Raw genomic sequence first — 17,440 nt, forward strand, 5'->3', positions numbered from 1 at the left:
TTTAACAGGGGGAGCAATATCTTCGGGTTTCTGTAAGCTTTGCTCATGTAAATCATGGGTGAGTCTACTTGATTATTTCATGGGCACTGGAATGGCAGTTTACTACAGTGTGTGTAGGACACTGACTTGCTCCCTCGAGGTGTCATTGTAAGGTAAGGAACGGCAAATCTTTATCCATTTTGCAGTGAGACCTGGGATCCAAGTGATGTGCCTGGACTCCTGCTTAATATTTAGATGGACCAGCATCTCTTAAGATGCTGTGTTTCTGCTTGCCCTGAATAGAGTAGGTTGTTCCACATGGGTGTGCAAAGCACATAAATCACGACTTGAAAAGTGATGGCTCTGAGGACTTACTTTCTAACAGATATCCTATGAATTAAAATTTGCACAACTTAAGCAGACTGGTCAGGGTTGAAAGGAAGGGGGAAGTTAATTATCCACACATACAAAACTTCTTTGTCCTGGTATTGCTGTCAAGAGCTTTACATTAAGTATTCTTACTGTCCTGTGATTTTAGCATTTACTGTTGCTGAACATGTATTTAATCCTTTATACACTCCTTAGAACTACTTCAAAGGCATACCCACAAGAGGAAGAATGGTGAAGCTTATGATTGGCAGGGCGTCAGGAAGGTGGGTGTTTGTAGTTCACTCAGAAGGACATGGCATCTTTAAGCATTTTATAGTTCATAGGAAATAATTCTAGGGGGCATCCGCTCAGAAGGTTTCATACCAGAGTATTACTTGGTTTTGGCCTTTCTAGGCAGCATCTCTATAGCCTAAGATGACCTTGTACTTGCTGTGTAGCTAAGAATGATCTGGAACTTGTAACCCTCCACCTTTCAAGTTCCAAGATTATGGGTGTGCATCACCATGTCCCACTCCACTTGTTTTTGCTGAATGCCATATAGTTAAAGTCCCCGGACCCTCTGTCTTTCGAGATTTACTTGTTCCTTTATTTATCTCATATATACTATTATGTCAACCTAGTTAAAACAGTCTTTGTAAGTTAGCATCAGTATGTTTTAGGCTTATAGTTAAACCTTATGAATAAATCTCAGGCCTCACACATCTTAAAGAAGAAATGCCATAGAATATCTTGCTGAAGATGCAGTGTTCTTACTTCCAGGCAGTCAATAATTATGAATTTTCCTATTTTAGAATCAGCCTAGAATGAACCAATAAGACCATTTTTAAAACTACAAATTTTAATTTTAAGATGTTCAATTAATATTTTTATTAATTTTCTACCATTAGGGCAGTCAGTGATTCTCAAACCAAGACATCTGCCTTCCAGGAGGCACTGGGGAATGTAGGGAGTCTTTGCTGACAAAATGGGAAGGGGAAAGCTAACAGCATGTAGTGTGTTGTGAGACTGAGGTGGGGTGCTGTCCTCATGCAATGCTCAAGGAGGCCACCTCACAACAAGTTTACCCAGCACAGACATCACTGCTGCCAAGATTAAGGATCCCAGAACAAATGAATGTCCTTTGGAACCTCATTTCCCTGTGCCCATCATCTGCCTGTTGTCCTCAGGATTTCTAACTCAGTCACTTGTTCTTTGTCATTATCAGCAGGAATCCTAATCCTTCCACTGGGCTGCTTCATATTTATCCCCTGCAGCCACCGATCTCCCTTCTATTATGAGCTAACAGTGACTTCCTCCTGGAGATTTCTGATCATGCAAACAATTCAGAGAATCAGTTAACACGCCCTACCCATCCTCGAATCTTCAGTTATGAATTAGAACTTCCACAGATTAAAAAAAATATTTCCAAGAAATAGAATAATTCCAAGACATTTAGAGATGAGGATTTTTTTCATATGCTACAGATAAAAAACTATAGCATATGAAAACAGCATATTTCAAAATGCTCTTTGGAAGGGTATCATGTGAAAATTCTCATTACATGCATCCAGCAGGCTCCCGTGAGTTTTAGAGGAGCCATCAGAAAATGAAATAAGTTGCCCACAATGGAACTGTGGTTGCATTGACAGGGTTCGCCAGGTGTTGAGACAGTGCTGCAGACAGGTAGTTAGTAGAAGGCATTAACTGTAGGAGATGCCTAATCATGATGGGATACGCATTCTTAACACAGAAAAGCCTTGAGACTGTACCACAGCTAGATGCAGAGGCTCCAAGACAACCAGCACTCACTGGTTATCCCAGTGTCTAGGCTAAATTTTAGGAGTATGGATGCCAACAAACACCGGGCACTTACTGTAACCCAGTTGCTCCTGTAAGTTCTTGTTATCTTTTCTGTCATCCTTACTAACCACCCAGGGTAGGTGCTTTGATTGACCTCATTTTGCAGAAGGGAAAACAGACACTTTGAAGGCAAGGAATTCGACGAATGTCACCCGGTTGGTAAGTGGTAGGGGGGCATGACTGTGCTGCAAACTCTGCCCATCTGATACTGTAACCCACGTGCCTTATCTCCAGAGAGGGATCAGATCCAGTTTAGGGCCACCAGAACTGCATACATTCCAGGAACTGTCCTTGTCTCCTCCCCATATTAATTATTTTTTAAGCAGCCCTGTGATAGTAAACCCTGATGTTTCCACATGGGGATCAGATAGACTGTTCATTAATTCCCAGCATCACTGGAAGGTAAGCAGTGCGGCTGTTAGCCACTATCTTATACCAGGCTGTATGAATGACTGGGAAAATAGGCATAGACCAATGAATGCCCAGGAAAGTTACATGTAGGGAGATCTGAGAATGTTTCACAAATGAGAAGGGATTTGGGCTGGATCTGAAGGATGAAAAGGATTTAAGGGATTTGGGCTGGATCTGAAGGATGAAAAGGATTTCCATAAGATGATACAAGGGAAAGCATTCCATGACAGAAGCATGGTAGAAACGAAGTCCTTGTTTGACTTGACATGAACTCCCACCTTTCTTTTAGTTGTAGGCTGTTAAGATTACTAAGTATATTTTCCCTTCATAGGCAAGGACAGTCAGTTCCTTTATAACTGTCCCAGAGTAGGTTCTCACTGAACCCAGCCTCTGACATTTCAGAGTCATACTATAGGGCTCCTATTTGTTTTTTATTAGGCACCTACCTATGCATGGAGACTGCACCACTTTGGGCTTCCAGTTACGTATCACAATCCATTTACCTTTTCCTCATTAGAGAAAAGCACATGGCACACACATAGTATAGGAGAGAGATTAGAAGCCAAGGGGAATATCAGTAAGAGCTTACTTAATTTAGTGTCGACTTTGCTTTAGTGTTGGATATGTCCACTCATGAGACTACACTTATAGACTTTGCCTGAAGGATGGGTGTGCAATCACTGGGAATTTCTTTAAAAATCTCCAGGCATCTCTCTAGTATTGAGGATCAGTAGACTTCCAGAGATCATTGAGTGGGTGGAGGCAGGTTGTGTAATGTGCCATATAAGGAAGGAATAGCATACAAAGAAGGAATAGCATGAATATCTGATATGTTTCTGGGAATTTTATTTTTGATGGCTGTTTTGGTAAAGTGTGTTGCAGCATTCACATTTGTACACTTGCTCATAAAGATTACTATCAATTTGTCTTAAAGCATTGCTGATATATATAAAAATATAGCTAGATGGATTATAACATCCCTCCCCAACACATTGCCTTATATAACATTGGCCAGATGATATTATAAGTCCTTTGTGAGTACTAATGAATTCAATTCTCATTCTACTTCTGTGGGGCCTCTAGATAGCATTATTGCCTCCACTTTAATGATAGTGAAATAAAAGTTAACCCATTCTAGATCACACAAAAAGTGGAGGATACAGAACTCAGTCAGTGTTAAATTGTCTCTCCTTGCACCACTGTCAGATGAATGGCCAGCTGCAAGAGATCTAAAGGTCCACAGTGTGAAATCAGAAAGAAAAAACAATATAGAAATGTGCCACTGACAAACCATCCAGGGTCCACACCCTGCAAACCCTCTACTCACCATAGCTCATATCTCTGCCAAGGTTGCCACAAGGGGGATGGATAGTCTCCACATCTCTGTACAACCACACTGTGTATTTCTGGATCTTGTCCAATACTGACCTATGCACTGTGCCCTCCGCAGCCTCCCCCTCATGAACAGTATCCAAAACCTCTGGGTGTTGTCCTTACCCCCTCCCCCATTCTTTAACTGATAATTCCCGAGGACCCTGGCCTCCACCTCCCTCATCTGTTTTTCCTGATAGTCCGTATACTCAAAGGCTGAGTATGAGAGGCTGTGACACTGAGCACCACTGCTGACTCCCAAGGCATCCCTCATGCTATAACTCTGTTACACTCTCCCTTGTGAGGCTTCAAAACAACCCACTATCACACAGTTGCACAAGAAATACAGAGCTCCTTTGGACATTGTGCCCCTCGTTCATAGACCTTTGCCTCCAGCAGCTGACAGTCACCATCCCTGGCTGTCCTTTGAATTATACACACTTGAGCCCATCTTCCAGATAGAAAGATATATGTGTATATATGCACACATATGTATATGTGTTCTCTACTGAAAACACACATTTATTTTCAAAGATACAGAATGATTCTTAGGATGAAAAAGCCCCCCAACTCCATCAAAATCCAGAGGTAAGTAAACTAATATGACTCAGTGAGAAAAGAAAACAGCTGATGACCTGCCACGTGTGCAAAGGCCTCTCGAACACTCATCCCACAGAATGCTAAGCTCTAAAGTATGTCTCCAGGGAGGGCGCTGCCCAGACAAGAGGACGTAGTGGTACCATTGCTCTGCTGCAGGGGTGAGAACCGTGATGGAAACAGTTCAGTTGATTATGGAGATGGTTGGGGGAAGACGGCACAGTCATAGGTTGTCTGCAGTCATTCTGGCAAAGGGTGATACAGAAAGATTTTATGCTCTCATCTGTCTTCCTAATGAGCGAGCCTGTTGTAGACATCTTGGAAAATGAGAAAAAAAATCCCATGAGATTACACTAAGGGGGATTTGGCATTTATCCCAATGAACCTGGATTAGTTGGTCCGAAAGTCAAAATCATCAAGGAACCTTTTACGCTAAATTCACATTTTCATGGGCTAAGTGTTGGAGTCAGCGTTTGAGAGCACCTCCTGGGAGACCCTCACGAGCTCTGTGAAGGAAGATGGAAACGCAATTCCAGGGAAGGAAAGGCTGCTCCTCTGAGGAAAAGTGTTGGGGAAGCCCTGTTATTTGCCTGTGCATTTGTCATCTGTTTTCTGTACTGTCTTACTATATTCTTACTACCACTAAGAGCTTGTCTATAATTCCTAGCTGATACAGGAAGAATTTTAATCTGCGTATTCCATTGCTGGAGTAGATCACGACCCCAGAGGTTTATAGCAATATCTGCAACATATGGCTTTAACCTTCCTCTCTGTCCTTCTGGCCCAATAAAGTCAATCCATCTTACACTCTGTTTAACTTCAGATAGGGTTCCAATCCCTAAGAATTGAACATTAACCTCTTTTAAAGCCCAGTTGTGTGGCCAGGACTGCTGATTAAGGATAGTGACGTCACTTCCGGTGTCCAGCAATCCGTAAATCACCCTATTATTTACCTTAACCGAAAGTTTGGGTCTATAATATTGTATAGAAGTTTGCCAAAATATATGTTTTGTATCTCCTCCTGATGTAATTGATTCATCCTCTGGAGCTAATGTATTATCCAGTGCCGTATTATTTACAATGGGCAGTGGATCTTCTAATTGTCCTGGGAGAGGCTGTCCTCCACTGTCACTGGGAATGACCGGATAATCTTCCTTTTCGGGGCTCCATTGAGCCCCAGAACCTCGTTTCCCTGCTGTAAAGATCTACCTTGTCTGTCTATTGTGGAAATGCATTCATCAGTCCAATGGCGCCCCTTCCCACACCTCCTGTTATTTGCCTGTGCATTTGTCAATAAAGTACTGTCTGGCCAATAGAAAACCTAGATAGGAGGGGCTAGGAATCCAGGAGGATTCTGGGTAGGAGAAACACAAGAGAGTCGAGATGTAACGCCATGAGGTAGGACCCCGGAACTATTCTCCGGTAAGAGACATACTTAGATTAACAATTATGGGGTAATTAAAGCAGAGCTAGCCAGTAAGAGATAAGCAAGGCCAACAGCTTCATAATGAATATAGCCTCCTGTGTGTTTATTTGGGACTGATGCGGCTCTAGAACCAGGCTGGCGGGAAGGCATTCTCTCAAGGAAAAAGCTTCTCTTAACAGAAAAGGAAAGATAAATCGTCCCTTGGCAGTGAGCAAGAGAAGCTTTGAAAGAGTGAGTGGTTCTGGAACCATCCTTGTGCTGATAACTTCTAGCCTTGCTTTGTGCCTTGGACAAAACCATTATAAAGGTCCCTCGTTAGCCACCCGTTTTTCTGTTTGTCCTCCTCCCTTTGCCACTGGAGACTCAGTATGACTAGACTTTGGAGGAAATGATTTTCTTGCCTATCCCAAATCCCCATCCTAGTCACCAAGATGGATTTCACATTAAACTTCCCACACAGTCACCTGACAAATTAATGCTTTAAGCAGGAGACGTTTTGTCCCTGTTTTACCTCCCAGACTATATATCAGTGCCTTCCTTTAACACATCCCTCAGGTTCCTTATCTTCCCTCCCCATCTCCTGCTATGACCCTGGCTGGTTTATATTTTCTAGTCGATTAATTACTAACATGCGCACACATCTTTAGCTCTTCGTTCTTAGAAAAATGGCCTGGTCCCCCAGGCTAGTTGGGTATTCTCTGTTTGAGTCATAGCATGATAATAGAAAGTCACTTAAAATAGTGTTGCTACCATCTGCTATACAACCTGGCTCTCTTGAGAGTTTTGTAAATTATAAAGTCACTGAATGGAAATATAATTAGGTACTTCTCAGATTCCCTTATGCTTTCTATTTCTTTTTGTGGTGCTAGGCACAGGCTAGCCAGGAACCCTACCACTAAGCTGCACCTTAAAGTTTCCCTAATATTTTTGATTTTCTCATTTGGTCTATCTCAGATTTTGTTCCCTTGGCACCAAACAGATAATCTACCATGCTGGAATATACTTGGAAACTAGATGCATTATTCATTCATAAGTAGATTTATTTTCATGGATTTCAAGAAACTTTCAGCTTTCCTCTTGATGACAGCAACTTGCTTTGGGCAAATCTTTCTAGGGAAACAATCCAGAAAAGGCCCTGGATCAAGAGTTGTCAATCAAGCAAGATCCTGTGGCCTCACACTCGGCACACATTCAGTCTATTCTCCTCCCTGATTGGGCATCCTCTGGGAAGCAAGAACAAAGCTCAGACCAGGTTCTAATGGGGATGTATCCCTCAGCAGCAGTGGCCCTGGAAAAGAGGAGGAGGAAGGCGCTAAAAGACCATCAACTTGGGTCGAGGTAAATAGTTTAAAACTCGGGCATCTGTCCTAGTGGGGCTACAGAAAGACAGAGCTAATCAAGGGGGTCAGAGACCAATGAGAGCTGCTATAAGAAGACCTAAATAGCAAGATGAGATCATGGAAAGAGACATCATGGTGTTTCCTCGGCGTTTCTTCCAAGCTGCCGCAGGGAGCCTAGGGTACCCATAGCCAGTGTTTTACCAGCTGCGTCAACAATTACTTATCCCTCCTTCCTTTAAAAAATTACCATATTTGACGGACAAAACCACAGGCAATACTAGTGAGGGCAGTGTGAACAAGAACCAAAACAGTAGCCGATGTTCGAGCTGTGAGAAGGCAGCCATAGGCGGAAGCCTAAGCACTGCCTGGCTGAGTGACTCTTCTGAGGAGATGGCCTCCACAGGCAGCTCCCAGATTTTACGCCACTATAGGCGCAGAGTGGCTCCGTTTCTACCGGGCAGTGAACAACAGATCTGTTTGAGGTGTTTATCTGAAATCGTTTTTTTTATGAAAATTTTTATTTGGATGAATTTTTACCTGCATATATGCATTTGCCTGGTGCCCTCGGAGGTCAGAAGACCACGTCTGATCCCCCAGAACAGGAGTTACAGATAGCTGGGAACCACAAAGTGGGTGCTCAGAACTGAACCTGGGTCCTCAGCAATAATGACTCTTAGCCACCGAACCATCTCTTCAGTCCCTGAAATATATGTTTTTAGCATAATCTTTTAAGCATTTTATGCTGTGCCTTTTAATTTTTTTTTTGAGCTGGGTCTGTGTGCTATCTGGAAAGATTTGTGTTTTGGAAGAAATAGTTGAAAGTGGAATTTGAGAAAGGGTGGGGAATGGGCAGGAAAACGGAGAATACTCACTAGAGTGGTTTTTTTTTAATCTAAAAGAGGTACACCAGAAAAAGTAAAAATAAAAACCAGCTGTCATTTTGCCTTTATTGCTTAAATGGAAACCAATTGTTCCAACACTGGAAAATGCTGAGCTTCCAAAGTGACCTCTTCTGATACCGAAGATAAACACAGTGATGGAATACAGGTCGTCAGCAGTGAGCAGGCTAAATCTCCTTTCTGAACAGCATGCTTCACTTGCAGAGAAGTGTTGACGATTCCCAAGCTTGGACTTTGGAAGCAGGCCATGGGGTTTGAACCTTGACTGGCTTGCTTGTTAGGGCCTGAAGCCGGTGAGACACTTTGTCATTTTGCTTCAGTTTTCTTATCTGTAAACAGCAATGGCAACAGTACCTTCTGTGTGCCTCATGGCGTTGAGGGCATTAAATAAAACCCGGGACCATCCCTGACACACTGTAAGTAGTGCCCCTCTCTGTTAGTGGGTTGAATTAACACCTTCGGTGAAGGGGCCAGGGGAGCTTCTGCAACAAACAGACATTGTAAATAATCTATCAAGTGAGTGTTTTTAAATGTATTAAAGGTACCTCTATTCCTTAAAGTTCAAATATGAATAGAGGCTACTGACTGTAAGAAACGGGACTGGGGGAGGGGGATGTCTTACTAAAATGATCACATGATCCATTGGAAGGCAACAGTTTTACTTCTTCAGAAGGATGCTTGATCAAGCGGGCAAACGTACCCAGCGGAGGCCCCACTGGATTTTTAAACCCTAACATGAAGGTCCTGTGTCATTCTGAGTGGTCAGATCGCCACTTCACACTGGCTAATTTAAAGCGACACAGTTGCTGGGCAGAGTGCAGTTTTAAACACTGAGTGCAGCCTCGATGTCAAGAGAAGTGCTGACTCTGGTGAAAGTTTTAAATTTCTACCTTGGCATTTTAAATAAAATGCAATTGGGTTTTGTTCTACTTAACCCTTTGATATAAAAGGCAGCACGCATGTTTACATTTCCCATAGAAGGAACCGAGTATTGTTTTTACGAAACAAACTTGGTTTCAAATGGCTGTATGCAGATAAGCAGAGAGCTCAGCCTCACCTCTTTCTGGATAGGATCAGGAGGCACTCCCCACCCCCCACCCCCACCCCTGGGTTAAAACGCCAATTTCTCATAGATAGTCTCCAGTCCTTCTTACTACTTCACCAAGGAGTTTCTCCTACTACTTTACCCTGAAGTTGCTTCAAGGGATGGGCGCTGGCTGCCACACCAACTCTTCTAACACACAAACATCTGACCCACCAGGCAGACAGCAACTCTCTAGGCCTGTGTTCTGTTGGGTACAAAATTGCTGATCTAGAAATACGCTACTCGATGTGACCATCTAGTGGCCAAAGTCGGAAATAACTTGGTTCTTCTGAGTTTGACTCAGGAAGTGTGGAAGCTCAAGAGTACTCCCCATTTACCCTCCTTCTGCTCACTCTGCACCAGCCCGAAGCAACTTACTCTGAGATGTACAAAAATACTTTATGCATTACCATTTTACCAAGTTCGTTCATGTTCTAAATTCACACACACACAAACACACACACACACACACCATTTTGTTTTTTTACCAGATAGATGAATTATTTTGTGGGATCAAATGGGTACTTAGAAAATAAGCTTGACTTTGTCATAGGACTGTGGCCTTAAACATATTCCTTTATTATTGAATTTATTAAATCACTTCATAACTATTTCTGTTTATGATTTTTATCTTATTGCTTAGTGTGTTGTGTGTATATTAAAAGTTTGTTGGTAAATACTGTAAATGAATTAGTAATCAAGCTGTATCTCAAAGAATCCTTTGGTTCACGCTGATGTGGAGGATTAACATTTGAATGCCTCTTTTGCATCTTGGGTTTATATATTTTTACATTTTTGTGTGTACGGTGTATATATGTTTGGTGTTCTTATGTGTCAGTATGGATGCACACATATCAGAGGACAACCTCAGGTATAGGTCCTTGCCTTCCATCTTTGGGACAGGTCTCTGGTTCACCATTTCCTCCACCACGCTAGCTGGCCTACAAACTTCCAGGGATTCTCTCGTCTTCACCTCCCGTCTCACTGTAGAAGGGCTGGGATTACAGATCGTGTTGCTGCACCCACTTTTATGTGGTCTGTTGGGATCAGAACTCAGGTCCTGACACTTGCGCAGCAAGAACTTTACCTACAGCTCTATCTCCCCAGCCCTTAGCTCTGTCTGCTTTCTATACACACTGGCATCAATTCATAAACTCTTCGTATTCATCTGTTCAAAATCCACTTATCCCAGTATTCCCCAGGCAGAGTGAGCCCCGAATCCCTTGCCTTACCAGGTCCCAGACTCAACTGTTTAGCAACTAACCTCATTTGCAATTGTTTGCACAGCTGTCTCCTCCATGCTAAGAGACTGTCATCAGCATTTATCAAAGCTGTGAGCTTGCAGCAGCGCGCAGAACTAGGTATGGTGTGCGCAGCACTACTGGGAGTTGACTTGGTAGAGTGCCGTCTTCCGAGTCTAAGGGATATAGATCTTCCAGCAGCTGCACTGCACTTGTTTCCAAGTTCCCAGTTCTCAGTTCTCTGCTCCCTGTGCATTCTTCCCTGGAGACCTTCCAGTCCCTCAGACACTACTTTCCTCTGTCACCCTGCTCCTTCCCCTTCTCAACTAAAAGTTAGTCTGACCGTGGGTGTGGCTTTGCAGGAAGGAGGGAGCCTCCAGGATTACAACACAGGATAATTTAAAATGTAGATGAAAATACAAAAGAAACGAATATCATTACAAGTTACTATTGAAGGCCAGTCAGACAACACTTGCTATCAAGCCTAATTTACCAGAGTTCAACACAGCATTTCATACATAGGCATCAGGTGGTAAATGGGGATTTCCCCCTAAAAGTTCACTGAGGGACATACCTAAAACCAGTCCATGGACACACAGACAGCAATTTGAGTAGGCCAGTGTCAAGTAATGGGGAACTCAGCTGGACTGAAGCACTAATATAGGAGTTCTCTGCTTGTCTGTCCCTTGATGGATGGTTCAATGACAGGTCAGTGTGGCCCTCACAGTGCCCTCTTTACAGGGTCTCTGTGAGGGTGCTGCACTCTTCGTAGGTCTGGTATGTTTTACAAATCTTCAGAGGTTTTCTGATGTTTTAATAAATCCATGTGTTCGTGTTCCCAGCCTTTGGTAAGTTTATAGACGGCACTGTTGTACTATCTGGGAATTTACTGTTGTACTATCTGGGAATTTACTGTTGTACTGACTGGGATGTCACTGCTGTACTGTCTGGGATGTCACTGTTGCACTTTCTCTGATGTTCCTATCAATCTGTTTCTTGTGGGCAATGACGGACAGGAGGTGGTGAATGGCAGGTGGTATCTTGATGTGCAATAGGTGCCGTCAACCTGTTTCCACTTGCACTCAAATTGGAGCCAAAAGCTGTTTTGTAAAATGGACAGTAGGGGGCTTTCGTATATAATTTTGTTGGTACAAGTTTCCTTAAAGGGAATATATCTATATCTATATCTATATTTATATTTATATCTATATATAATTGTTCTTTGGGATATTCCCCCCTTATCCTCTCTTGGCCTTCCCCACCCATATTGGACTCCATCTATCCCTCATAACAGTCCCCTTTCCTGATAGTATGCGTGAGAGAAAACACACGATATTAAGGAGGAAATAATAGTTTTGAGGTCAGAATTGGCTTCTCCAAATAGTCTCTGATACCTACTGTACTCGTTTACTCTTCTGAGCCACAGATTTCTCTTTTCAAAAGAGTGACACACTGTATGTGGTGTGACTTCCATAAGCCTGATGCATACTTGCTAGTGGCTACTTCTTTTGCATTCCATGTTGTTTTTAACGCGCTTACCATATGGAAAAATGACACTTAACACCTGATGATCTGCTACAATGACTGGGAAGCAGAGACAAGACAGCCCATCCGCCCATCTTCATCTTCCTGAGGGATGCTCCAGGAATTAAATAGAATACAGCACGTAATCTGTGTGAGAGAGTATGTGTGTGTTCAGGTGTGTGGGTACACATGTGTATGCCAGAGGTCAGCATCCACTGTCAACTCTGCTATCTACCTAAAGTTCATTGAGTAGGCTACATAGGGTAGCTTGCAAGCTTCAGGAATCCATGCCTACCTCCATGTGCCACCATGCCTAGCTTTTTATGTAGGTCCTGGGAATCAAACCCAGGTTCTCATGTTTGCATGAGTAACACTCTGCTAACTGATCCATCTTCCCAATCTACAGTAAATAATTTTTACTCAGAACCCACAGGAGTGGTGGAGGGGCTGCTAATATGTCCCCAGGGGGCTGTGGTTTAGATCATTCCAAGTGGGTCACCCTGAAAGACCAGTCAGACTACAGCTACTGTTCATTATCCACTTGTTTGGTCCAGGAGGATCTGAGCAAAGCAGGGCTTGCTCCAGTCCCCCTCACCATGAGCTGACATTTACCTGGAATGGTACTGAATGCTGGTGATTAAGATAAAAACACTTGAAACTTACTGTGCTTGCTAAGACACAGCATGCTAAAACAAACAACAAAACTGTGCTGACATTAGAAAATCCTTTCCCTAAATAGGCCAAAAAGGAAGCCCACCAACTTCCAATACCCCGACTTATCACCAAGGTGATGATTTCACACTGCCATTCTGTTCTGTCACCCTGGCAGTACTTCTTTGCCCCGCCTTCTGTCCTCTCCCTCGCCTGGTCTTGAGTTATTCCCTGCCTTTTCACTCATTGAACTTCACTAATTGCTGATGGAGGAAGTCCTTCTGTGTATATATTGAGAAATAAAGCACTGTTGGCCAATAGGGAAGCAAGGTAGGTGGGACTAGGAGTCGAGGAGGATTCTGGGAAATGTAGTCAAGGGTGATCCCAGGAAGAAAGGATGCATGAGGCTATGTCCTGGGTAAGATAAGACCTTATAAAACTATATATTAGTAATTATGGGTTAATAATTAAGTCAGAGCTAGCCATTAAGAAATCATAGCAAACAGCCAACAGCTTCATAATTAATATAGCATCCTGTGTGTTCATTTGGGACTGCCTCAATCTCTGGAAGCTATGTAGCAGGGTGCTGAGAGGTCTGGGACAGGTCACCAGAGCTTTTAGCAGGTCCCACACACCTTTCTCGCTGCTTCTTGGAAGACCAGACTTGTTCTCTTTCCCTCTGAGAGCTGCTGTCTGCAACCTGGGGCTAGTGTGTCACCTTGTGCACCGAGAGCTCTTCTCCAGGTCTGCCTACAGGCTGCGTCGTTTACTTCTATGTTACTGTGACAAAACATTTTAAAAGGAAGAAGGGTCCATTTTGATTCGTAGTTTTAGAGGGTTCCCAACATCACGGAGTGGAAGGTGTGGCGAAAAAGAGCAGCTCCTGTCCTGGCAAGCCCTTGTGTCACGTGTCACGCAGGCCCGGAAGCAGAGCGGAACTTTGTGCAGAAGCTGCATTATTTGGTGCCGGGCTGATTTTAGGACTTTGGTCTTTGTTCCACAATCCACACACCGTTTTTATTCTACATTTTCTTTTATAGGTAAATACGTTTCCAGTCTATTTTCCTGGGGAGCCTGGTTCATTACCACTCAGGATCTCTTGCTGTTTCTCAAGCATCCTATTGGCCCCAGATTCTCTGTATAGCGTTTCTGGTGGGACATGTGGTTTGCATGTGATTTCTCCCTGCTCCACACTTTACTTTTCTTTCTCTTCTTGCAGGATTTGTTTCCATTACCACCCTCACTGTGCTGGCCTATGAACGTTATATCCGTGTGGTGCATTCCAGAGTGATCAATTTTTCCTGGACCTGGAGGGCCATTACCTATATCTGGCTGTACTCCCTGGCATGGGCAGGAGCACCTCTGCTGGGCTGGAACAGATACATCCTAGACGTACATGGACTGGGCTGTACGGTAGACTGGAAATCTAAGGATGCCAACGACTCCTCCTTTGTGCTCTTCTTGTTTCTTGGCTGCCTGGCGGTGCCCCTGGGCATCATAACTCATTGCTACGGTCATATTCTGTACTCTGTTCGAATGGTGAGTTGAAGGCTGCAGGGGTCGCTCTCTGAAACATGCCCATACCCATCACTGGGTGTGAAAAGAATCAAACTCTTCCTATGTAATCAGCTACTTTCCCCACGTTCAAAAACTCTGCAGGACTTAACATTTGCTAGAACTTTGCACTGTGAGTCATTCCCCAAGCACATCACGGAGGGATGACATTTGCTCTCTGTGCAGCACCCTCTAAAACCAAAAGAAACAAGCAAAAGGCAGCTAGACAATACCATCCCCAAACCTTGCGTTATGCAGCACTCTCGGAAGTTAAGAATTCTCAGGGGCAAAGTTACAATTTCCATAGTTATATTTATTTCATGATCACATGAACCCACTTGCCAGAGATTGGTAGGCTGTCAGGGACTGGATACACACACCAAGCAGGTTTCATGTGGGAGCCAGGCAGGAGGAAGGTGCCGTGACTGACGCAGGAGGTACGGCCACATGGCACCGTTAACTTCAGCAGTGTGCCATTTTCTAGACACTGTGTATCTGTGATGGTTTTATATTTATGACTGATCAGTGACTATTTGGGAAATGAGTTACAATCAGAGTAGATGCAAGGGAAGGACTAAAGACAGGGGAGGTGACTGAGAATGAGATTTGACTCAATTTTAGTCAATGTTATTACCTTAGCAGAGCACTCCATGCAAATAATTTGCCTGCATCTCGAGCTGCAGGCTTCTCTCTGTAGTAAGTCCAGCATGGCATGAGTCTGTTATCTGGATGGAGAATTTATGAATCAGTGCTCTGGACAAAAATGGTTTCCTCAGTCATGAAGAGATTGTTTCCATTGGACCACAAGCCTTTCAGGCTGTGTTGTAAGGATTTGAAGATCTAGACAAAATAATGTACTTTGCCCTTAGAAAAGCATTTAAAAGCCATTAAAGGGAGCTTTAAGCTGGTAAAGCAATTGCTGGTCACATGCGGGGGTCTGATTTTGAATCCCCAGAATCTATGTAGAGCCAGGGTATAGTGCAATGTTGTGTTTCTGTAACACCAGCAATCCTATAGCAATATGAGAGGCAGAGGCAGGAGAATCTCTAGAAACTTGCAGGCCAGAGAGACCCTACCTCATCTCAGACAAAGTGGAAGGCAGGACCTATACTGGAGGCCGTCGTCTGAGCTCCACATAGGAGCTGAGGGACGTGCGTGCCCATCTGATCCTTCTCTTCCGTCTCCCCCTCACCCCTCACCCCTCACACAGCATAGCTCAACCTCAGTAGGTTTCAACTGAAGCCCCGTGAGATAAAGGCTGGGCCCAACTTCAGTTCAGAAGTCAGTCAGTCTCCTGTGGTCCTGTGCATGTCTCTTTCCATGAAGGCAGGGCAAATAATGGTGGCTGCTGATCTGCTTAACAAGAAAAGGGATAATTTTCAGTCCCATCCTTTCTTCACTTCCTGCAGCTACGCTGTGTTGAAGATCTCCAGACAATTCAAGTGATCAAGATTTTAAGATATGAAAAGAAAGTGGCCAAAATGTGCTTTTCAATGGTCTTTGTCTTTCTCACCTGCTGGATGCCTTACATTGTGACCCGCTTCTTGGTGGTTAATGGCTATGGACACCTGGTCACTCCAACCGTGTCTGTTGTTTCTTATCTCTTCACTAAATCGAGCACTGTGTACAATCCAGTTATCTATATCTTCATGATCAGAAAGGTAAGCTCTGGAATTGACTTGTTTTCACCCCCGGGACAAATAGAGATAGATTTTATGTGGTGTGACAGCATAGAACATTGTCAAGGATAAAACAAAACAAATCTAAAGAAGCAAAAACTCCAAGTTAAGCATTCTGTATAAGTATACTCAGAGGTAAGGGTGCCTGCCACCCTTCTATCTTCTATCGGACTAGAATTTGAATTCTAGCACCTGTGTCAGGTGATTCACAGCTATCTGTAACTTTGGCTCCAGAGGATCCAATGCCCTCTTCTGGCCTCTGCAGGACAGGACAACACACATGTGTTCATGCACACACACACACACACACACACACACATACACACACACAGAGGGGTGGGAGAGAGAGAGGAGAGAGAGGAGAGAGAGATTAAAATCTCAACTAGTTGCCTTGAATTTTACTCCAGATTAAAGACCAAGTATTCACTTAATAATTGACTTTATTGCTCCATTTTTCTCTGCAGTTTCGGAGGGCTCTTCTCCAGCTCCTATGCTTCCGACTGTTCAGATGCCAGCGCCCTGCTAAAAACCTACCAGCAGCTGAGAGTGAAATGCAGATCAGGCCCATCGTGGTGTCACAGAAAGATAGGGACAGGCCAAAGAAGAAAGTGACCTTCAACTCCTCTTCCATCATTTTTATCATCACCAGTGATGAGTCCCTGTCCGTTGATGACAGTGACAGAACCAATGCATCCAAGGCCAATGTAATCCAAGTTCGTCCTTTGTAAGAATGGAAGATGGAGTCTTGTATCGCTGCCACACAATGTCTACTGTCAGGACTGCCCTGGAGTCCCCATTTGATATAGTAACAACAGAACCTCGTGGCCTAGCAGGAAATCTGAACTGGCCATATGTTGTCTGTTTGCAAGAAGAGACTGAGAAAGGCGAATTATTTTCATTCAATGGGTGCTTTATTAGATGAGAAACTCCTGGTGGCACAAGATGGGCATCTGGCGCCATTGTCTACTATGCCAGGACTTAACATTTGAATGACCGTATTTGCCAAAGCACATAACACATTTTGTTTCTCAAAGATAGTTCACTGTTGAAATAACTGTCTCGCATACACGTGTGCAATGGCTGGGACATCAGGACTATGTGATGGTGTTGGATCCTATTCTGTGTCATGCTGTGTGCTTGACCAAATCAGTTTATTAAGGAGGTAATAAATCAATCTATACTTTTATCTGGAAATCAAAGGCTGTTGTCGTGTGTAGTGTGACTGCCAGGGCAGTCAGATTAAATTCCAGAAGGTACTGTATGAAGCATTATAGAAAAGCAAAGATGCTTTGCGCTGGCCATGTGGATGTTTGATAATACCACAGTGGAGAACACACATGGGAAAAGGGGTGTCTCCATCTATTTAGTTCAGAAATTAGTTTGACAAACTCTCCTTTCCTTTTAATAATTTCCCACTATTTTATCAAAAGTCCTGCACCCGCAGAGGAGTTCCAA

The 17,440-nt window shown here is 43.5% G+C and overlaps 1 protein-coding gene across 1 annotated transcript in view; it reads left to right on the forward strand.

The window, feature by feature from the left end:
- The window catches only part of Opn3 (opsin 3), a 28,706-nt gene extending 11,527 nt beyond the window's left edge, over positions 1 to 17,179 (forward strand). Inside the window, exons 2-4 of the mRNA XM_005078169.4 lie at positions 13,972 to 14,291; positions 15,716 to 15,967; positions 16,450 to 17,179. Of these exons, the coding sequence (XP_005078226.1) occupies positions 13,972 to 14,291; positions 15,716 to 15,967; positions 16,450 to 16,713 (836 nt within the window). The 3' untranslated portion in view covers positions 16,714 to 17,179. The remainder of the gene's footprint in view (positions 1 to 13,971; positions 14,292 to 15,715; positions 15,968 to 16,449) is intronic.
- Positions 17,180 to 17,440: the final 261 nt, after the last annotated feature.

Source organism: Mesocricetus auratus, unplaced genomic scaffold (assembly GCF_017639785.1).
Source record: "Mesocricetus auratus isolate SY011 unplaced genomic scaffold, BCM_Maur_2.0 Super-Scaffold_100676, whole genome shotgun sequence".
Taxonomy (NCBI): Eukaryota; Metazoa; Chordata; class Mammalia; order Rodentia; family Cricetidae; genus Mesocricetus; species Mesocricetus auratus.